This window comes from Festucalex cinctus, chromosome 6 (assembly GCF_051991245.1).
Source record: "Festucalex cinctus isolate MCC-2025b chromosome 6, RoL_Fcin_1.0, whole genome shotgun sequence".
Classification (NCBI taxonomy): Eukaryota; Metazoa; Chordata; class Actinopteri; order Syngnathiformes; family Syngnathidae; genus Festucalex; species Festucalex cinctus.
This window is the reverse complement of record NC_135416.1, coordinates 3,710,295-3,733,363: the sequence shown is the minus strand read 5'-3', so window position 1 is coordinate 3,733,363 and position 23,069 is coordinate 3,710,295. Positions and strand designations below refer to the sequence as shown.

General features: G+C 39.1%; 3 protein-coding genes across 3 annotated transcripts; all 3 read left to right on the top strand.

The window, feature by feature from the left end:
• The first annotated feature begins 294 nt into the window (after positions 1-294).
• On the top strand, positions 295-15,041 carry LOC144020071 (lecithin retinol acyltransferase-like). Its single transcript, XM_077523108.1, has 3 exons — positions 295-659; positions 10,499-11,133; positions 12,813-15,041. Exons 2-3 carry the CDS (start codon positions 10,642-10,644, stop codon positions 12,966-12,968), a joined length of 648 nt encoding a protein of 215 aa, XP_077379234.1. The 5' UTR covers positions 295-659; positions 10,499-10,641; the 3' UTR covers positions 12,969-15,041.
• Positions 5,345-8,582, top strand: LOC144020070 (lecithin retinol acyltransferase-like). Its single transcript, XM_077523107.1, has 2 exons — positions 5,345-7,204; positions 8,250-8,582. The coding sequence occupies exons 1-2, from the start codon at positions 6,539-6,541 to the stop codon at positions 8,400-8,402; spliced, it is 819 nt and encodes a 272-aa protein (XP_077379233.1). The 5' UTR covers positions 5,345-6,538; the 3' UTR covers positions 8,403-8,582.
• A 3,059-nt stretch (positions 15,042-18,100) lies between the features above and the next one.
• On the top strand, positions 18,101-22,100 carry LOC144020306 (neuropeptide Y receptor type 2-like). Its single transcript, XM_077523644.1, has 3 exons — positions 18,101-18,334; positions 19,422-20,150; positions 21,640-22,100. Exons 1-3 carry the CDS (start codon positions 18,101-18,103, stop codon positions 21,979-21,981), a joined length of 1,305 nt encoding a protein of 434 aa, XP_077379770.1. The 3' UTR covers positions 21,982-22,100.
• Positions 22,101-23,069: the final 969 nt, after the last annotated feature.

The window sequence follows — 23,069 nt, the reverse complement described above, 5'->3', positions numbered from 1 at the left end:
AAAAAAAATAAAATTCCCCCTCCACCCCATCCATCCATTTTCTTAACCGCTTCGCGGGGGGTGCTGGAGCCTATCCCAGGTGGCTCCGGCCAGTAGGCGGGGTACACCCTCAACTGGTTGCCCCACCACCCCAAAATAAAATCAAAACAAAGTAAATACAACGTTGTTTCCATTTTTTTAAAGTACCTTTGTCAGGAATTAAAAAAAAACAAAAAAAAAAACATCTCCAATGTCAAGGCCAAAGTTTTGATCTTAGCACATCCAGTACAAAAGTGCTGTTGAACGCACCCCAAAGCAAGCGGCGTGGCACACTGGCCTCATGTTGACTTTGTGCGCTGAACGCTGCCTCTACCTCAGCCTTCCCTCTGCATGACCTGCTTTTATGACATGCAGGCCCGAGGAGAAGACGGATGTCGAGCCTGAAACGCGACCCGAGCGTGAACCGGCGGGCGGACCTAAACACTGCTGAACTTTAAGTGAACCGGCCTTTTTTTTTTTTTTTTTTTTTGTGAGCCCGCAACAGATGGAAAGCGTCTTGGTCCGTGCCAGGGTGCCTTTCCTAACTTTTGGCTGAACCTGGAAGCTCCCGGGCCGCACGCCTCCGCTGTTGACTCAAGCGTCGGTCAGGCCAAAACACGGCGCCGACTCATCAACTTCAGGTTAGCGACGTTCCCGGCAGCAAGTCTGCAGCGGGGGTTCGAAAACCGTTTGGGTCGAGCGGAGGAAAGTTTCTGAGGAGCTCATCGTACAAATAACGCCAATAAAACAAAACGACAATGTGTACCTCAAGAAGAAAGAATCTATGTGATGATAAGTCATAATCATATCGGAGTTTTTAAATGGCCTGAAAGCTCATTTAGAGTGAAGCAATTGCTTTTGAACGTTGTATTGCCACACTTTTTAAAAATAATATCATTTTGTGGACTGACAAATCTTGCACACACTGATTGCGAATCACTTTTCTAAAGTTTGCAACTTCTTGGTGTAAGTCTCCCGTTTGACACAAACGGGGAAAAGGTCGCCCCCGGGTTCAATTGTCGGTCGCACACACAAAGCTAAGCTAGGCTAAGCTAAGCTAAGTCTGCTCAGCTGAAGGTGGTGTGAGAAAAAGCCTCTTGTTCACACTTCGTTGTCGCACCATTTTGCCTGGCTAAGAAAACAACAACAAATGTTTTCAAAGGCTAAATCCATAATTTAACCTTTGATAGAGTATGCTAGCATCTTGGATCAAATCTGCGCAAACTAACAAACAAACTCACTGGCTAAAGAAGGTAGAAGCAAAGTTTATCTGGATCTACACCTACTAAGTAACTAACTAATGAACAAACAAAACATTTTGTGCGGCTCTGCACCAACTAGCCTAACTAACAAGAAGGAAACCAAACAAATGGGGGGAAAAAAACTAAAGTCACATTTTTATTTTTATTTTTTTTCATCTGGAGCTGCACTGACTATACTTAACTAAACTTATTTTTATCCTAATAATACCCTTTTCAAGACTTTTTTTTTTCATTTTTTTTTCTAAACCATAAAAAAGGTGTTTTCATCAAATAAAACAACCGTTATGAATATCATAAGCTAGTTAGCTGGCTGGCTGGCTAACTCGCTGGCTAGCTAGCGAGTTAGCAAGCTAAGTAACTCGCTGGCTAGCCAGCAAGCTAGCTAGCTAGCTACTTACTACCTAGCTAATAGCTAGCTACTAGCACTAGCTAACAAGCCTACCAATGGTGGGACAAATGATAATGTCGTCTCAACGCCTAACTAACTACTAACTATTGATTGAACTAATTAGCAATGGCTGAACAACATAGGCTACAGCAACTTTGAAATCTAATCACACTTTGTATGATTATTTTATGAGCAATATAAGCGTACGAGCAGACATGCGTATGCGAGTACTAGAAAGTCAATATTGTTTTTAACGCGACATTGAGAATTTTTGATACATTCACAGTGCTCTCCACTTTTTTTTTTCAAAAAAAAAAAAAGAATGTTTCCACATCGTAGCGAATTGCTAATCATTTTGCGGACCCCCGAGCTGCAGACCACTAACCCCCGTGGGAGCCCAGCTTGACAGTTTGTGGTTGCTTTTGTGGGTCAAATGATGAGCGTGTCGTACAAAGCGAACAGGATTGGCCTAATCTGGACAAAAGGAACGTTTTCACGGCTTGGAGAAAAAAAAAAAAGTGCATCTTGGACCAATCCTCCTCCTCCTCATTCCCATTCTGGTCTCGCTGGATACACAGAGGATGACTACCGGGTGTCCCCCTTGTAGTTTTATAGTTTCAGTCTGGGGTGGTCAACTTTTTTTTTTTTTTTTAAAGCAGTTTTTATAGGGATTAGGTTTAAGGTTACGGTTGGGGTCAAGGTTATGTTTGGGTTAAGAGTTCGATTTTAATGGCAGGTTTAAGTTTAGTGCGTTTGGGGAAAGGGTTGTGGTTCGAATTACAAACCAAATTGGTCTGTGGAACATTTGGGGTTATTTATTTAACCCAGGGGTGTCCAAACGTTTTCATTTGAGGGCCACAGACAGAAAATCAGAAGGACGCAAGGGCCACATAATGTTAGTCCTAAAAATTGTACAAATAATGTATTTGTGCTTTTGCATATTTAAAAAAATGCTACAGTATGTAACCCAATTTATTTGTAATATGGCAGTAAGGTTATAGTTTTGGAATTTTTCATTTTAGTTCGTTTTGATTAGTTTTCAGGGTGTTTCTGTTCGTTTTTATTAGTTTAGTTCTTTAAAAAATGCTTAGTTTTAGTTTAGTTTGTTAGTTTCCGTATTAGTATTAGTTTTTTTTTAAATAAATATGTATTGTGCACAATATTTACACAATATATACAACGTCATCTGAAGGTGCTTTACTATTTACTGCTGCTAGATGACGTCACTTCTGTGTGACATACTTTCAAATGTCATTATTCCGGTTTATGTCAAAATAAATCTACTAAAAAAAAATCACATTTAAAATCATCCCCAAAGGCTCATGCATTAAATTAATTACCAAAGACTAAAACGAAGGACATGTTTGCTATAATTCTACTTAGTTTTAGTTAGTTTTCGTTTTTATTTTATTTTGGTAACAATATTACTTTTTGAATTTTAGTTTTAGTTTTTTTCATTAGTTTTAGTCAACTAAAATAACCTTTAATGGCACCTGTTTTTTTTTTTTTTTTTTTTTTTGAAGAGCTCAGAATTGTTCATTCGGTAGTCTTACCGATTCAACGTCTCGTCATCATTGCTCTTTTTTTTTTTTTTTTTTTTTTTTTTTTTTTTTTGTGTGTGTATGTGTGCGTGCGTTTGCGTGCGTGCGTTTGCGTGCGTGCGTGCGTGCGTTTGCGTGCGTTTGCGTGCGTGCGTGTGCGTGCGTGCAAATACGTATAAATTTATACTCATTCATTCACCTAAAACCTTATAAATATCCCATTACCCTTCGCCTTAACCAGGTACTTCAGAATCTTGCCAGAGTCGTGAGATTTAAATGGTCAGGAGACCAGAGAAAAGGTCAGAAAAAAAAAGAAATAAAGAGAAAAGAAAGGTAAATCAAAGTGACATCCAGCACCGACCAAACACTTCCTGCCTTCCCCATGATTACAAAATCAAAGTCTTACGCCAACCCCGGAAGCCTCTAAATTCCAGCAAATTTAGCGAGACCTCAAGAGCCCAGAGGAAAAACTAAAGAGAGGAAGGAGGGAAGGATCGATAAGGCAGAGTGAGATCCATAGAAGCCAGTACATCCAATCCATCAAAGTGAAGTCCAGCACCAACAAGACCCCTCCTGCGTGGTTACAAAACCAGAGTCTTATGCCAACCCCAGAAACCTCATACTTCTAATAAATTAAGATCTCAAGTGACCAGAGGAAAAACTAAAGAGAGGAAGGAGGGAAGGATAGATATAGCAAAGTGAGAACCACAGACACCAGCACCAACTGATTCAAGGGGCTGTGGGAGGGAGAGGCAACTTCTGTTTGAGTTTCAGTAGATGCTGGTGCGATGGATCTGGCATGCATAAGGACCACCACCAAAGAAAGAAGCCGTCAACCGCGGTCCAGCAAAGCGAGCCCCCCCCGGAATCCCCAGGCCGCGGCAGCACCAAGGCCACCCCCAAGCCACCCGAGCGGACACCGGTCGGCGAGCCGACCCAGACACCCGGAACACCCCCGCCCCAGCCCCGGCCCACACCCCCGAGCCCAAGGCCGCAGAACGAGGCCCAGCGGGTCCCCACAGCGCCCCACCGGTCCCCAGCCCCCATCCCCCCACGACCCCCCCGCACCCCACCCAAACCCGCCATCCACCACGACCCAGGCCCCACCACCCCCGACCCCCAAACCCCCGAACACACCCCGACCCCCAGCACCCAACCCCCCACCCACCCATACCTCCACCCCCCCCCAAACAAGCCGCCCCCCCCCCCGACGGCCGCCACCCCCCCCGCGAACCCGGCCCCCCGCGAGAACCCCCCACCCCCCCCCGGAAACCGGCACCGGGCAGCAGCGCAGAGAGGGAAGGTGTGCCCACCCCACCTCCAGCCGCGCGAGATTTGCACAGCGGCGGGAGGGGGGAAGCAGAGGAGGAAGCACCAGGGGAGAAGGCGGAACACCAGAACACCGAGCCCGGTGGGGAGAGGCCCCGGTCGTCACGCCAGAGTACTAGTGACACCTAACCCTGTTACTGAGTCCGCCAGCTCGCCGACTGGCGAGTTCTACCCTTACACCGTGAATGTGGCCCCACCCAGTGTATATACAAGTGTGTGCGTGTGGTGCATTAAAATTGGGAGCAGGTGAGTCGGAGCAGAGGGAAAAAATTTCTTCTACTCCGACACACCCGTATCCCCCCCCAAAAAATGAATATGTATATGTGTGGTGCATTAAAAAAGGGACTGGAGGGACAAAGTGGTGGGGCAGGGACACAAATGGGGGGGACCACAGCGCTGCCAGGCACTGCAGTCCATCCCCTCTGATGGCTCCCCGCCCCAACTCACCCCTCCCCTTGGACGTGAGGTGCATTAAAATTGGAGGGGAGTTGAAGGGTGAAGACACCTGTTTTTCGATACCCGCCCGTCTTACTTTGACCATCTCCAAACGTTTTTGTTTTTATTTGATTTGAACTGAGTCAAATGCCATTTTTAGCATATGGCGCGGGCCACTGAAAAATGGACGGCGGGCCGCAAATGGCCCCCGGGCCGTAGTTTGGTCACCACTGGATTAACCAAAAGCTTGTGTTAAATGGATAACCCAAAGGATTGTTTTGTACAAGTTGGCAGCCATCCATTTTTTTTTTTTTTTTTTTTTTTTGGGGGGGGGGGGGGGGCAAAACAACTGTTTTTTTTTTGTTTTTTTTGTGGGTACAAACTAACGCTAAGATGCTAATTATTAACGTGTGCCTACATTTAATACTCTTTGTTTTGCTTGCTAATTAGCATTATTATCAGCGGCATAAAGAAACAACAATATTGTATATTATAAGATTCATATCGTGACAGGTATAGTTTGACATGGGACGGTTACGGTTAGGATAAGTTCGGTTTCATGTGAAGGGGGTTGACATTTTCTGTTCAACAAAACAAAATTGTGTCAGTGATTCGTAACATTCACAAATCTGACAGCGCAGTCGAAAGGGATTTTTTGCACGTTTTTCTTTCGGAAAAGGCGATCAAAGGAGAAGAAAGTTTGTTCTCTTATGAGCGAGGAAAGCAATGTGACACCGCGTAAACATGGAAGCACTTTGAGTGAGTGCAGATGTGCAAGACTCTCTGTGAATTCTTCCGTCACATCTGCGGGAAAACATCTTGAACGACATCATCAATCGCAGATTTCGTGCGGTTTTACTTGCAAATGCTTCGCTTGAGGAAACACACAATCACATGCAGTCGGGTTTTAGCGACCAAAAAGCTGTCAATTATTATTGAAAATTTCAAGTATACATTGTAATTAGAAATACAACATACGTACAATTATTAATGCTGAAGAAGGTCATGTGTTTTACATCTTGTGCATTACATTTTCATATAAACGTAAGTCCAAAATCCATTTTGGGGATTTTTAGCACACTTGTGGTTTACTCCAGAAAAAAAATAAAAAAATAAAAATCATCTTTTCCGAAATATGGTTGCAATATGCTTGTTCTAGTACTCGTAAAGTTTCATATTAACTCGCAACTTTTTTTTTTCTTTTTCGTTCCCTTTTTACAACACTGACATGAGCCTCCACAACGACTTAACTTATTTGTACACTCGAATGCCTGTTGTTAAAAGTAAAAAAAATAAAAAATAAACCGTGTTCAAATAAAGCCTGCGCAGTTAATCAAGCTTTTACAGAGCCACAATTAGACTCTGAAACAAACAATATCGCCTAATTAGAACCTTGTTGGTCTTGCACAATTCGAACAATGTGCACATTTGTGCAAGATTCAAAGCAAACGTGACTTTTGCTTTAATCTTGTTGATGCATGTGCTGCTAATTCCCAACAAACAAAAAACACACACACAAACACGCACGTGATAAAAAAAAAAAAACAAGTGTGTTGGTGGGCTGGATGTTTAAGGGGGGCTTGTCCTCCTCGTTCCTAATAAAAGGAGCTCATCAGAAGCAATGTGAGCGAGTCACCATGATCAACTTATTCGCCTTCCTAGTGGAGAAATTCTCCCTCCTGTGCAAGCTCAAAGTGCTGTTTTTCGGCTCTGCGCATGCGCACGAGCGTCCCACCCAGCTCCGCGGAGCCTCTTCGCCTCCTCCTCCGCCGCCTCCGCCGCCGCTTCTCCAGCGGGGCGACCTCCTCGAGGTTCCCCGCACGCTCTTCACCCACTTCGGCGTCTACCTGGGCGACGACCGCGTGGCGCACCTCATCCCGGACATCCTACCGGCGCTCACCGACGACCGGCGGCGTTTGGCCTCGGTGGTGACCAACGGGCGGCTGATCGCCGGATGCCTGTGCCGGCGTGCCACGGTGCGCGTGGACAGCCTGGAGGACTTCGCGTACGGCTCTCGAATCCTGGTCAACCGCGCGGATGCCGGAGCCGGAGCCGGAGCCGGAGCCGGAGCCGGGTCGGCGAAGAGGGCCAAGGCGCTGCCCGCGGAGGAGGTGGCCCGCCGGGCGGAGGCGCTGCTCGGCAGCTTCCCGTACAGTCTGCTGTGGAACAACTGCGAGCACTTCGTCACTCACTGCCGATACGGATGCGCCGTCAGCGGACAGACTGAGCGGGTAAAAATTGAAGTCCGCCCCCGCGTGTACTCGCGGTTCGGCACTCGCGGATTTTTTATTTTTTTTTTCCTAAAATATTTTCGTTTTTTTTTTTTACGGATATATGCTATTTGGAAAATGTATATAAAATGTTGATTAGCATTTGAAGCTTTTTAGGGGAGTTTCTATATATATATATATATATATATATATATTTCCTCTCATGCATTTCAGTAGACATCAATTATACATTTTTTATATATATTCACAATTAATAAAAAAAAAAAAAACATTTTCATATTTTTTTTATTTTTTTGTTTTTTTTGGGCATTTAAAACACTTACTGGGTCAATTTTGCAATGTATTGTATTATTTTTTTTTTAAATGGAATTTAATTGGCATCAATTTTTATTCACACATTTTTGCTATTCGCGGGCCGGTCTCACACTTACCCACTTGCAGATAAGGGTTTGCTGCACAGAGGTGCCTTGACTGACAAGTTGAATTCATCCTTGATTGGGCTTTTAACTCAAAACACTCCTGAAGTCATCTTTTTCCTTTTAAATGAAAGGAAATACCATTAATCTCTCATATTTTTTTTTATCAGAACAATAGTATTCTACAATATGGTACTTTACAGTAAAAACATAATTAAAGAGAACTCAAGTCAACAAATTTCTTAGCAATAAAATGCTCTATGCGCCCCCACTAGTCTAAACACAAGCTTTTGATTGATATTGTATTGGTGGAATAAGGATCAAGCAGATGAACCCGTTTTTATCCATCTCATGGCGCACCTGTTTTCTGGGTGTGGTCACGAGACGTTCGCAATGCGAGCCCGAGGGCACTTTGACATCAATTTCAGTCAACAGCAGAGGGCGGCATTGGTTCATGAAACATGAAAAGCTAAAGTGATAAAGTTTATGTTCGCATTATTTTTGTTACCCGACTTACTGTTTGTCAGAATTTTGTGAAGTCGTCATATAGTGAATGCGTAAAAGACTGAAAAGAAAGAATTATGCCGACATGAGTAGTACTCTGATTTCTGTTTTTTTGTTCCCTCTAGTTTTGCGAGTTCATAAAATGGGTGATCAGAGATCGACGGAGCATCTTGGTGACGGGAATTCTGGGAATCATCTCCATGCTCTTTTGCGGCTTGGCTGCCTCAACTACATTACCCACAATTCTTATCCCCTTCACTCTGTGGATGGCCGGTTAATTCTCGGTGACTCTTGACCTTATGTTTATAGTTGCCCAAGTGCCTTAGAAGTATCGAATTGCCTTACTTTTCCCCTGTATTAACAATAACTGGCTTATTTCATTCAAGTGTCTTTTTTTTTTTTATAGTTGTGCAAAAATATGTAAATAATAAAAATGTTATTTTTATGGTTGTTGATTTGTGTGTGATTTGTAAACAACAAATGTCTTTAACAAATCGTGTTGCACTTTCACAAACATTGGAAGATTTGAAGTGACTTGACGAAAGTTTTTGTGAACATCAAAGACAATTACGTATCAAGAAACATAATCATTCCATTTTAGCGTGTTTCCATAAATGACAAAGACAATATCAGCATCAACAAACCAACATCCCCATTTTCAACAATCTTAAGTGTATATATCGTTACCCTCTTAACACATTCATTGCCAGACCAGCAAAAAATGCATCATTTGCATCGTCTTTTTCCGTCAATGGCAGTGAATGAGTTAAAAAAAAAAAAAATATATATATATATATATATATATATATATATATATATATATATATATATATATAACAAAGTTGATTTAGTGTTGAACAAATGTAAAATGTGTTCTGGTTACTATCAAAGACAGTTTTGACTTAAAGCGACTCAACACAGAAAATTGAATTTCAAATCGCTACTGCCGCCTGTGGCCGAAAAGTGAACTGTATTTTCCTTTCTTTACGTTCACACGTACGTCACATCCACAGATAGAGGGCGGGAAATTCAAACCCAAACGGGCTCCGGGTGAGGGAGTGGAACCGTCACTTCGGTGCCGGTTGGCGTGGGTTCGCTTCCCCGCCATGTAAGTTTGTGTGCGTGTGAGTGATAAAAAAAAAAAAAAAAAAATTCGAACCCAAATCTAGTCTGAAAACTATTAACCATTACGAACAGCTAAGGCAGTGGTCCCCAACCTTTTTCTCCGTTACAAAGTTCCAAATATGTTTTTTTTTTTAACTAATTTTGCTAACTTGTCGTCATCGATTAGCATCTGTGCTGCGCGACTGAGATAATTAGCATCTTGACATGCGTCCGTCGTAAACAGAGAGAATCCGGTCACTTTTCAAAATAAAACATTTTAAAGCCCTATTCAATTAACCGGAAGTACAGTACGTGTTTTTTTTTTTTTTTTTTTTTTAATTCTTTTAACTGTGCAGCCCGGTCAAAAGTGGCCCACAGCCCGGTACTGGTTCGCGGACCGGTGGTTGGGGACCACTGAGCTAAGGTGTTAATCTACCAATTAAAAAATGTTTCAGTCATAAATGGTCAACTAAAAAGTCTAGTGTGGCAAATTGTTACAAAGTGCAGCTTTAAACCATTTTAGAAAGTATCTGTTTTTGAAAAAAAAAAAAAAAGAAGACAATTTTGCCTTTTGACAAACATACTTGTTTTTTTTTTCACAAACATCAAAGACAATTAATCCCCACCCCCCTAAAAAAAATAAAAAATCTTGAGAATAATTTGTTCAATGCAGCCCCACTCGTCTAAATACGGTTAATATTCGTGAAATGTGAATAGGCATCAAAATCCAGCAGTTTTTTATCAATAGCAGAAGGCGGCCATTTTGCTATCGAGTGAACATGACATCACAGCTGCTCAGGTAACAACCAATCACAGCTCAGCTTCAGAAAACAGGTGAGCTGTGATTGGTCGTTGCCTGAGCGACTGTGATGTCATCTTCAGTCCACACACCGAGTGACAAAATGGCCGCCTTCTGATATTGATAAAATGGCACAAATGTAACATGAATCAGAATGTCACGTTTAGACTAGTGAGGTCAAACATATTTTTGTAAAGAAATGTTTCAGGTTGACGTCCCTGTTTAACTGTTGAAATAAGAAATGATGTAGAAAACATCATTGACCGTTTCGAGTCCTCAACAAAATGAACTTGCTTACATATTTCGTACTCATTTCGAGATGACTGCAAAATGCTGAATAACGATGAGGCGAGTTTAGCAACCAAAGCGGTTTATAACTCCGGTCGACCTTTTCCGGAATGCGGATTTGCGCTTGACGCGGACCCTCCATCTTAATTCCCTCCAAATGAATCCCCAATTTTCACATTCCAGACCGGCCGCAGAGTTCTTCGAGAAAGCTCCTTTCGTTCCCAGTCCCGCCGGGACGTCGGCCAACCGCTAATCCCGACCCAACCCGCCTCCGCCGGCCAATAAAAGCGCCGCAGGTGTTGCGCTTGACTCTCACCGCGCCGGCCATGTTCCCCTACCAGCTCCTCAGCTTCTTCTTCGCCACCTCCAAGAAGGAGGAGGACCCCTCCTGCGAGTACGACCTGTCCCGGTACAAGCGGGGCGACCTCCTGGAGGTACCCCGCACCCTCTTCACGCACTTCGGCATCTACCTGGGCGACGGCCGGGTGGCCCACCTCATCCCGGACATCCTCCCGGCCGTCAGCGGCGACAAGGCGGCCGTGGCCAAGATGGTGACCAACGAGCGCTTGCTGCTGGGCGTGCTGGCCAAGGTGGCCAGCGTGCGCGTGGACTCGCTGCCGGACTTTGCGTACGGCTCGCGGGTGCTGGTCAACCGGATGGACGGCGTGTGCAAGCAGCCGCCGCTGGACGCCGACGAGGTGGCCGGGCGGGCCGAGAAGCTGCTGGGGGGGGTCGCCTACAGCTTGCTGTGGTACAACTGCGAGCACTACGTCATGTACTGCAGATACGGCATGGCCATCAGCTACCAGACCTACCAGGTACTCAGTTTAGTCTTAAATGAACCCCAAAAGACCATTTAGACTAAGTGCAATTATTGGAGAAATTGCGTGGGAATGCTGACAACTGAATGATAATAGTCTGAATGCATGTGAAATGCTTATGAAGTAAATTGAGAGATAAATTGGAAATTATGACCTCCCGGTTTCTGGGCAATGAACTTTACCAACTGTGCCACCGAGCAGTATCAGACGCCTGGTAATAATGATAAGTTATATGTATGGAAGTGGGCGTGGCTAGTGACACTCAGAAAAAGTTCAATGTCTTTCCCATTGAAAATGAATGGGGAAAAGTTGATATTAAACGTTAAATTGTGCAATTACTCTACAATTAACCTTTACTCCATACTTTTTTTGACGTGTAGTAACTCCCACATAATACTTCCGATTTACACTGTTCGAATTTCAACTTGCTTCAAAAATTCACGCCATCTTGGGAATATATCGTCTGATTTCACAGTACTTACAGTAGTCGCGCAATTTAATGTTAAACATCAACTTTTCCAGCATTCCCACAATGAATTTTCAGTGAGTTTTCAATGGGACTGACATTGAACTTTTTCTAAGTCCCACTTTCCACACCCACTTCCGAGATGAGCTTTTGCGTATACTGTACAACAAACATCATTTAAAGGGATACTTGACTCATTCAGCCATTATTAGCAGTAAAAGGTTAATATTTTGTCGATAATTAATGTGTTAACGTCATTATTTTCCATGTACAATTAGTACCTTTAAAAAGTAATTTTTCGACTTGCTGTCGACTGATGACGACATCACCTGTGCTGAGGAATTAGGGAACCTAACGACCAATCATGGCTCAGTATGCTGACCAAACCCAGAAAACAGGTGAGCCATGATTGGCCGTTTCCTACTTCCTCAGCACAAGTGATGTCATCGTCAGTCGACAGCAAGTAGAAAAAAATATACATTTTAAAGGTATTCATTGTACATGAAAAATAATGAAGTTATCAAATTCATTCTGGACAAAATGTGAACTTTTCATTGCTGAAAATTGTTTAATGAGTCAAGCGTTTTTTTTTTGTTTTTGTTTTTTTTAAAGATTTTATTTCAAGGGTTATCAGTGTTTTTTTTTGTTTTTTTTAAAGATTTTTTTTTAAAATAAATAAGTAAATAAATAAAATAAAAATTCATGTGTTTTTGTCAACGCTGTAGAGTGCAGACAACAGAACCTTTGAAAAGCCAACGCCCGTAATAGTTTTGCTTTTCTGAACTAAAAAAAAAAAAAAATCAAAGACAATTTAGTCTTTAACTCCAAAGAATTTAGTACTCAATTAACCTTAACTAAAATAATTTTTCATGAACGCTGAAGATAATTTAGTTGGAAACAAATGTAGCCTTTATGCTGTGTTGAGTTGAGAGTTCTCAGGCTCACGTTTCTCGTCTCACTGGACGGCTAATAAGCATTTACAATCCGTGTTTGTGAGGATTTCTTGTTCCACAATACGAATCGATTGTGTTGTTGCTTGAGGGAGCTCACATGAAAAAGATGACGGACAAAGTCGAGCTTCAGTTGAAATTCCGCCCTTGATTCGAGCGCAGGGTGTGAAAACGTGATTATTGGGAGTCGAGCTGCTCCTAAAAAACAAGCACGTGTGTGACGCTCATTTTTTGTATTTGTGTTTTTTTTTTGTTCTCAGTTCTGCACGACGGCGCGCAAGATCGTGTGCAGTCGGACCAGCTCGTACGTGACGGCCTTGTGCGGCGCAGTCGTCCTGCTTTACTTCGGATGTGCGACGCCCATCACGCTTTTGGCGACACTCTTGCTGTCCTTCACCATCTGGATGGCAGCATAGGACAGAACAGAAACTCTCCAAAAAAAAAAAAAAAAAAAAAAAAAAATTGGGGGTGGATCTGTACCTTGATCCATCAGACATCCTAATTTCAATACATTTGTTTTCCTTCTTTTTGTTTTGTTTGTTTATGGTTAACCTGTTATTCATATTTGATGATTCATTATAGATTTTTTTTAATATTTTATTATATATTATATTAATATAATATATTGTATTAAATATGTACAGTATGTGTTAAAATAAAAGTATATTTTTTATTGTGTTAATATGTTTAGAAAAACTACTGTGACACAATTAGTTAAAATAAAAAAGAAAGAAAAAAATTGAAAGCCTACGGTGTATACATACAGGACTGAAATTTGAATATTGTGATAAAGTTCTTTATTTTCTGCAATGCAATTAAAAAAAAAAAAAAAAAAAAATGTCATACATTCTGGATTCATTACAAATCAACTAAAATATTGCAAGTCTTTTATTATTTTAATATTGCTGATGATGGCTTGCAGCTTAAGAAAAGCCAAATATCCTATCTCAAGTTAAAAAATAAAATAAAAATCATATCAAATCAGCAATATTAAAACAATAAAAGGCTTGCAATATTTCAGTTGATTTGTAATGAATCGAGAATGTATGACATTTTTGCTTATTTAATTGCATTACAGAAAATAAAGAACTTTATCACAATATTCTAATTTTCCGAGACAGTCCTGTATGTATACACGTCGACATAGTAAGTTACAATATTAAAAAAAAGTAAATATTGTAACACAGGTTAAAATGTAAATACTATTTTATTTAAACCTCTCTGCATTACAATATTTTTGATAAAATTGATTGTAGGCCTATAGCTGCATAAATCAAGACATAAAAATAAATTCCATCTATTTTATATATGCAGTATAAATTACATTTTACAAATAGGCCTAATGTTGGTGTCATAGCGCCACCTGTTGCTTAATTGACAAATTGTTGCATTTGCTGGAAATACTCAGTCATTTTTTAAAATCTTATGTGACTTGAATTGTCAAAACAATAACAAGGGTTATCGCTCCCCCTGCTGGTTTAGCATGTTGCTGAAAGCTTGACGTTGCATTTTTATGTGGGAAAATGTTTTTCATTTCTCTTTTTTTTTTTTTTTTTTTTTTTTTTACGAGTGGAGGTCAGTGTTGAGATGATCCACGTTCTAGCGACAAAAATATCCGGTCATCCCAAGGCTGCTGTTTGGACGTATGACGTCATGCAAGTTGTTTTGGTAACATTCAAAAACGCATTTCGTCATGCTTATCTTGATTTGTTTTGATTTGTGCCGCAGGGAACTGCGATGCAAGTGAATATATACCCTCTGCTAAATTATTATTATTACATTTTTATTATATAGAGTGTGCTCTTTTATTTGAAAATATATTATGAAACACATTTATATGATGTAATATGCGTATACGAAACAAGGAGCCACTCGCTAACTCTGGCGAGTGAAGCGGCATTAAAGCCAGGAAGTAAAAATCGGTCGTGAGATGATCGATTGAGGCGAGGCGAGGCTTGACGCTTATCGACGTGCAGGTGACCCCGTTGACCTCTGTCAAACGCATTTCATCTGCCCTTTCGGGCTCGTATTTCCTCCTCAACGGTCGTGGACGCTTTTTTTTTCCTTCTTAGTCAGCAAGTAACAGAGTTCAGCTCCTTTTCTCACATGTATGTTATTCATTTGGATTTTTGTTTGTTTATGGTTTTGTTCCCTCAGCGCCGGGCCTCCGAGGATGCCGGGCTGGAAACTTTCCCACAGTTGTGAAAGGATGATGTCCAAAATCAAATGATGAATGCTTTTGTTTACTGGCAAAAATGTAACATTGGCTTGGCTGGGAAGATGTCAGGACGGGAAAAATGTGAACACGCTCAAAAAGGTGTCAAATGACAGACTTGTGTCCGCTTTACATTTAATCATGTATCTTATTTGATCATTTGTTTATTTTTTGTTATAATGATTAGAACTTCTCTTTTTTTTAAAATATAAGTCTATCTAATTTAATTCATTCATTACCCGTATCACTTATACTCAATAGTTGTTAATAAAGATAAATACTACAATTATTATAATCAATGTGTTATTATTATTATATTATATTATATTATATTATATTATATTATATTATATTATATTATATTACCAGACATTTGCAATTTCTGGAAAAATTGCGTGTGAATGTTGAAATGCTGAATGAAAAAATTATTATAATCAATGTGTTATTATATTATATTATGTAATATCATATTATATCATATCATATATTATATTATATTATATTATGTTACATTATATTATATTATATTATATTACATTACAGTATATTATATTATATTACCAGACACTTGCAATTTCTGGAGAAATTGCATGTGAATGCTGAAATGCTGAGTGAAAAAAATTATTATAATCAATGTGTTATTATATTATCCATCCATCCATCCATTTTCTTGACCGCTGATTCCTCACAAGGGTCGCGGGGGGGTGCTGGAGCCTATCTCAGCTGGCTTTGGGCAGTAGGCGGGGGACACCCTGGACTGGTTGCAAGCCAATTGCAGGTTATTATATTATATTATATTATATTATATTATATTATATTATATTATATATTTCCAGACATTTGCAATTTCTAGAGAAATTGCATGTGAATGCTGAATGAAAAAAATACAGAAACATGTGGAATGAAGTGCAATGATTTAGAGTGATATTGAGTGATATGGAATGATATTGAAATATACAGAATGATGGGAAAAAATATTGAATGAAATGGATATTATATTTTTCATATGTCCGAAATTTTGGGGGTTTGCGTGGAAAATTTGGCAAGTTGAAAGAATCAAATGCGTTGAATATTTACAAATTCAAATAAGAACAATGTGAATGAGTTATGCTGAAAGTCCCTTAAGAAATGAATGGAGAATTTTTGGTTGAAAATATGGAATTTTTAGGAAAACTTGAACATTTTTGGAATGAGAAAAATAATACCCTCCATGATGAGAATTTTTGTTGAAATTGGAATGATGTGAATCAGATGAATTATGTGGAAAAAAATGGGAATAATATATCAGCCTTCAACCAATAACATAATAATGAAATAATAGTATATAGCAATTCTGACTGAATCCGTAAAAACACTCAGCTATTGATGTGGCGGCGACGTATAATAATTCATAACGCCGCCAAATTGCCTTGCGCGCACTCCGACACCCACGTTGGACTTTGATGAATTATAATTTCCTCATTAGCATTCATGAAAATGTCTATATATTATTTTCCTCAATTCAATTTCATTTTAATTGCTGGGCTGTATAAATAAACATGTTGATTAAGAACGTTTCCAAGATGACTACAAGCCTTCTCATTATGGAGCATCATGCAGGTATTACGTAATATTCACACAGCTATATCGCTGCTGCTTATTTGTCTCTTACAAACGGATATTATATTATTAAATTTTATAATCCTGTATATATGGATGCATATTTATTGTTTACTAAAACACTTGCTTCATTTCCCTGGCATAACCTGCAAACATTGCTCCTCAAACTGACTAAATTGCTCCTGAAATGAAGTCATTGATTCTCAAAATTGCTCCTCAAAGAAAAAAAAAAAGCATCTTTTGTTGTCCTCGTAAATTGTCGAGAGTCGCCAGAGACTTCAACAATACCGTCCTTGAATACGCTGTGATCAAGTGAGCGTTTGAGAGCGGGAGGCTGGCGCAGATCGATAATCAATCATTTTCTCTTTGATAGATTGAAATCAATGATAGATGAGCATGAATGAATGAATGACTGACGCAGTACAGCACAGTAACGTACAGTGTCAATATGTCAGAGCTCATCATGAAGTCAAACGATCACTTGCGCGCTACCTTAAATGTCCTCTCAATTACTTGCTATGAATGAATGCACGGAGGGAATGACGGATGAATAATGGATTCATGGATGGATGAATGAATTACTCAAGTATAATGAATGCATGGTAAATATATGAATGAGTCAATGAATGAATGAATGATAAATATTGAATTGTTGAATGCAGGCAAATGAATGAATAAATGAATGAATGAATGAATGAATGAATGAGTAGAAGACTGCATGAACTACTTAGGTAATGAAAGAATACATAACTAGATGAATAGAATGAATAAAGTGAGGAATGAATGAATGAATGCATGGAATGACGGATGAATAATGGACTCATAGATGGATGAATGAATTACTGAAGTATAATGGATGCATGGTAAATACATGAATGAGTCAATGAATGAATGAATGAATGGGTAGATGACTTGCATGAACTACTTAGGTAATGAAAGAATAGATAGCTAAATGAATAAACGAATAATGTGAGGAATGAATGCATGAATAAATGCACAAATTAACCACTTGGCTGAACAAATGATTGATATATTGGATGCATGAATAAATTAATATAATAACAAAGTGATGAATGAATGAATGAATGAATGAATGAACGAATGAATGAATGAATGAAAGCTCACATTAGTGGATGAATGATGGCTGATAGGTTGAATGCATGAATGAATAGAATAATGAATGAATGGATGAATGAATGAATGAATGGATGGATGAATGGATGAATGAATGAATGAAAGTTCACATTAGCGGATGAATGATGGCCGATAGGTTGAATGAATGAATAAATAAATAGAAGAATGAATAAATGAATGAATGAAAGAACGATAAAAAGAAAAAGAAAGAAAGCTTAAATTAATGACAGATGTTGGCTGACAAATGATTTTTAAAAGTAGCCTAATATGTAAACACATTAAACTGGTAAATTAAATGGAAGCATCAACTTAAACTAAGTAAAATAAAATGTTTTTTTTGTGTCCTTTACTCATATTTTTTATCTGAATTGCTGCTAATTGTGAGGCAATGCCAAATCGATGCTTTTATAACACTGACAATAAAAGTTTTATTCCATTTATAAAATAAGTTAAAAACCGATAGCTATAGCAAAAAAAAAAAAAAAGTTCATTTACACAAAACATGCGTATCTCATTACAAAATTAAATCTAAAAATAAAAAATCGAAATGTCAGTAGGTGATCATGTAACGATCTAACCTGCATCCCGCATCCTGTGATGATGATGATGATGATGATGATGATGATGATGATGGTGGGTGCTGGGGGTGTGTGGGAGGGGGCAACTGTGACGAGCAGTCGGCGCTCGTCGCATTTTCACGCGGCTTCTCAGTGGAGAAGAAGCTTTGACTCTGCTTTTGCGTCTTCTTTCATCTTCATCTTCATCTTCATCTTGACCTGCACGCCGACGACGACAGCAAACGGACTCAACGTTAACTTCTCATTGCACATTGAGGTAAGAGTTCAAAAAAAAAAAGTCATCCCACCTTCTTTTGGATTTGATATTTTTATCGTTGTTTTTTTTTAATCAGTCCTTCGTAAGTACTTTTCAAACAGAACATTCTAGGAAGCTTGGCAAAGGTGGGAAAAAAATAAAATATTGAATACTAATTTTGAGTTGTTAAAATGGATACATTTGCACCTTTTTACATTTTTAAATAACTCCATTTAACAAATTTTGTTTTAATCAAAAGGAACAGGCGTAATTATAGTGTTTCAAAGAATTTTACTTGTCTTAATATATATATATATTTTTACGTTTAAACATTTTCTTGTTTTGTACCAAATTAAGAGTTAACAAATCAAACAGGCAACGAGTGGGACCTTTCACACCATGTTCGGGAAAATACTAGACAGCGTAAAATGGGCTACACAGGTGAAAAATAATGTATGACTGATTCTCGCTTTAGGTTTGAGATGCCCGAGGGCTGTGCAATTAATCAAAATTCAATTATAATTTCAATTACTACACTCCACAATTACAAAATCAGCATAATCATGGAAAAAAAGATTAATACTAATTTCAAATTGCTTAAATTGATACATTTGCACCTTTTTAAAAATTTTTAAAATAACTAATTTAATAAATGTGTTTCGTCCAAAAGGAATTTTACTTGTCTTAATATGTTTTTACGTTTAAACATTTTGTTTTGTACCCCAAAAAAATAATAATCGTGATTTCAATTGTTACCAAAATAATCGTGATTAATATTTTCTTTTAATTAATTAATATTTTAATTAATATTTTCGCGAATTCCTGTTTATTTATTTATTTATTTATTTTTTTTTTTTTCTTCAGCCCCTTTCACACAGTTCCACAGTTGAAGTCCTGTAGTACTGGCGTTTATTTGCCTTTGCCAGATCATTTAGATTGCCATAAAAATGTTTTTACTGACAATATGTCAGGCGATAAGATGGCCACCACACCCCTGTCAGTGACTACACGTTTCGAGAATATCGAACAGCGACTAACAAAATTGTAACAGATTGACATTAAATGTTGTGAAAATTTAAAATGTGTTTTGTTTTTTTCCCCCCCGCAGGCCGGCCAATGGTGGTGTCGCAACATGGATGTCGCTAACGTAAGCGAAGCACAGCGGCTGTGGGCAACGTTTGCTAACTGCTGCCGGGCCGGCGGCGAGGAAGCTTACCCCAACCTGGAGGACAGCACCCAACTGCCGGCCGTACGCGTGGCGCTCATCCTGGCGTACGGCGCCATCATCGCCCTCGGCGTGCTGGGCAACGTCCTGGTGATCCACGTGGTGTTCCGCTTCCGTCGCCTGCGCACCGCCACCAACTTCTTCATCGCCAACCTGGCTCTGGCCGACCTCCTGGTGGCGTCGCTGTGCTTGCCTTTCACGCTGGCGTACACGCTGCGCGGCGAGTGGGCGTTCGGCCGGACGCTGTGCTTCGCCCTGCCCTGCGCCCAGGGCGCCGCCGTGCACGTGTCTACGATCACGCTCAACGTCATCGCGGTGGACCGCCTCCGCAGCGTGGCGCGGCGCCCGGACGGCCCGCCGCGCACGTCGCGGCGGGCGTGCGCCGCCGTGGTGGCGATCACCTGGGCGGTCAGCGCGCTGCTCGCCAGCCCGCTGGCCGTCTTCCGAGAGTACGCCAGCTTCCGGCTGGCGCCCGGCAAGTCCATCCAGGTGTGCGCTGAGAAGTGGCCCGAAGAGGGCGGCAGCGCCCCCTACAGCCTGGCCATGATGTTGCTGCAGTACGGCCTGCCGTTGGCTGTCAACGCGGCGGCCTACGCGTCCATCTGGAGCAAGGTGGGACGTTTGTAACTTTGAAACGCTGAACCTACTGTTTTTGCTGAAAAGCTCACCAATTACCTGTTAGCGCTCAGGCCAAAGCCGTGTCAAATTGAATCATATTGCTTCAGCGCCATCTAGTGGCAAATTGGTGCAAGTGCTTCATTTAGTTCGAACGGACGTTCTCAAAATGTGTAACTCAGTGTCACCTCAAAAAATGAAAAGCACATTTACTATTCTTAAGTTTAAGACAACTTTACAAAAGTTTAAATAAGATGTTGCATAGGTACGAGCTTCACTTTAAAAGATTTGATCGGATGTTAGCTTTTCAATGTTGTCAAGTCAAGTCATCTTTATTTAATTTTAATTGTATTTAAGTTAGTAATTTTTAAAACTGACATTTTTAATTCAGTGGTTTTATTATTTTTCAAGTGTTATTAATTCAGTGATTTTTTTTTTTTTTTTTTACAATTTTAGTCATATTTAAATTTGTTATTGTAATTACATTTAGTGTTTTTTAATTGTAATGAATTCAGTGATTAAAAATGTTTTCATTGTATTGAATTCAATGATTTTTAAAATTTGAGTTGGATTTAATTTTTAAAATTTGAATTTGATTTTCCAGGTATTTTTAAAAAATTCCCTGTATTTCTTTTCCTTAAAAAACCCAAAACAAAACTAATAATTGTACTTGATTTAGGAATTTTAAAAACTAATATTGTTTTTAATTCAGTGATTTTATTATTATTTTTAAATGTTAATTCTGTGATTTTTTAACTAAATAATTTTAGACTTTTACATTTTAGTAGTATTTAATTCAGTGATTTTCACATTTTTAGTTGTATTTATTTAGTGTTTTTTATTTTAATTGTAATGAATTCAGTGATTAAAAAATGTTTCATTATATTAAATAGTGTGATTTTAATAATTTTTTTAAAATGTGAATTGGATTTAATTTTTAAAATTTAAATTGCATTTTCCAGGTTTTTTTTAATATCCCCTGTATTTCTTTTCCTTTATATATATAAAAAAAATAATTGCATTTAATTTAGCAAACTGACGTTTTTAATTCCGTTTTTTTAATTATTATTTTTTAAATGTTATTAATTCAATGATTTTTAAAATAATTTCAGTTGTATTTATTTGTTTGTTTTTTTAATTGTAATGAATTCAGTGATTAAAATGTTTAATTGGATAACATTCAGTGATTTTTTTAATTTTATTTGAATTTTCCAGGTTTTTTTTTTTTTTTGTTTTTTTTTTTTTGTTTTTTGTTTTTTAAATATTCCTTGTATTTCTTTTATTTTTACTTAGTTATTTACATTTTACGATTCAGTGATTTTCTATCTATGTGTGTGTATTTAGTGCGGGTTTTTTTTTTTTTTTACTGTAGTGTATAATTGTAGTGAGCAAAAAAATTGACATGGTCTTTTTCAAATTTTCAAATTCTAGTATTCCACCAGTGACAATACTTTTTTTTTTTTTTTTTCTTTTTACCTGGATCCAGATGAACGCCAGCAGGCTATCGCGCGCCCACCGCCGCCGCCGCAAGACCACCAAGATGCTGGTGACGGTGGTGGCCGTCTTCGGCGTCAGCTGGCTGCCGCTGCACGCCTTCCAGCTGGCCGTGGACGTCGACAGCCGCGTGGTCTACATGGACGACTTCAAGCTGCTGTTCAGCGCCTTCCACGTGGTGGCCATGTGCTCCACCTTCGTCAACCCCATCCTCTACGGCTGGATGAACAGCAACTACAGGAGCGCCTTCCTGGAAGTCTGCGGCTGCTACCGGCCCTTTAACGGCCACAAAAAGACAAACAAAATGGCCTCTGCTCCCGCGTACAAGTTTTAAGTCTCACTTTTCCTGGATCCCTCGTGCCACAATAAAGAGTTTATGTATTGTTTAAGTGGTTTATTGTACGTCTACATGAAGCTGCTGTCATTTGTGTTCTGTGTTGCTTAAAGCACAACGTAGATGCTAATTAGCATAAAGCTAGCCAGATCTTTAGACAGTTGTTTGGCTGTTTTAAAATGTACAAAGTGTCATTCTTTTTCTTGAGTTTGACAGTTAACTTCAATTAAGAGTGACATTAAACTGTTGGAAGGCTCTTTTTGTTTTTGTTTTTAAAGAATTGTTGATTATTGGAAAGCGTGTTGGAACTTCCTGTCGGTGTGGAAGTGCTCCTGGCCCTTTAAGAGCAACCAAAATCAAAATTAAAAGGCATCTAAGGGAGTCGCACTTACCATGGTCCCTGGTAATCTATCTTGCGTGATCGTCTTCACTTTTTTCAGCCATTGATAATATCTTGGTTTCGAATGAGGAAGGTTCGTCGCCTACAAACGCTACCGGCCCTTTAAGAGTGACAAAAAACTCAAATAAAAAGGTTCCTCACAAATATTCAAGTCCATCAAAGTTTATGTTGGACTTAGAGACGATTACTCGGTATACATACAAAGATACAGATATTTGTAATATTGCTGGTGTTTTTATTTTATTAGGGAAATTTCGCATTTCACAAAGCCAAATTTTTCAAATTTAATTCATGCTTTAAAGTATTTTTGGTTGATATTAATCATTACATAAGAGTCTCTTATTTTTGTAAATAATAAGAAAGGTCAAAAGATTTTGAAAATAGTCAAGTTTGTTTAATTGAAGTCTTTTTTTTTCCTTTTTTTTCCTTTTTTTTTTTTAAATTTCAGGGTTATAAAAATTTGTAATTTCATTTTGGATGCAAAATTGAACTGGATTGTGGAGTGATTGTATATATTTTTTGTCGTTTATTTGTTGTTGTATTGACAAGTTTCGTCACAGAATTGTTCATTTATTTTCTGTCAATTAAAAAAAAAAAAAAAAGTTTTTCCAACTTCATCCCCACAGCATTTTGTCACCAAGAACACTTTTGATTTTGAATAATGGCGGTTTTCTAATCCCACTGATCA

What these genes read in the sequence shown, in the direction of transcription:
- LOC144020306 (XM_077523644.1), top strand. Translation starts at nt 18,101, where the DNA reads ATGATGATGATGATGATGATGATGATGATGATGGTGGGTGCTGGGGGT. An exon ending in ACTTCTCATTGCACATTGAG is followed by an intron (nt 18,335 to 19,421) that starts GTAAGAGTTCAA and finishes TCCCCCCCGCAG; the next exon opens with GCCGGCCAATGGTGGTGTCG. An exon ending in ACGCGTCCATCTGGAGCAAG is followed by an intron (nt 20,151 to 21,639) that starts GTGGGACGTTTG and finishes ACCTGGATCCAG; the next exon opens with ATGAACGCCAGCAGGCTATC.
- LOC144020071 (XM_077523108.1), top strand. Translation starts at nt 10,642, where the DNA reads ATGTTCCCCTACCAGCTCCTCAGCTTCTTCTTCGCCACCTCCAAGAAG. An exon ending in TCAGCTACCAGACCTACCAG is followed by an intron (nt 11,134 to 12,812) that starts GTACTCAGTTTA and finishes TTTTGTTCTCAG; the next exon opens with TTCTGCACGACGGCGCGCAA.
- LOC144020070 (XM_077523107.1), top strand. Translation starts at nt 6,539, where the DNA reads ATGTTTAAGGGGGGCTTGTCCTCCTCGTTCCTAATAAAAGGAGCTCAT. An exon ending in TCAGCGGACAGACTGAGCGG is followed by an intron (nt 7,205 to 8,249) that starts GTAAAAATTGAA and finishes TGTTCCCTCTAG; the next exon opens with TTTTGCGAGTTCATAAAATG.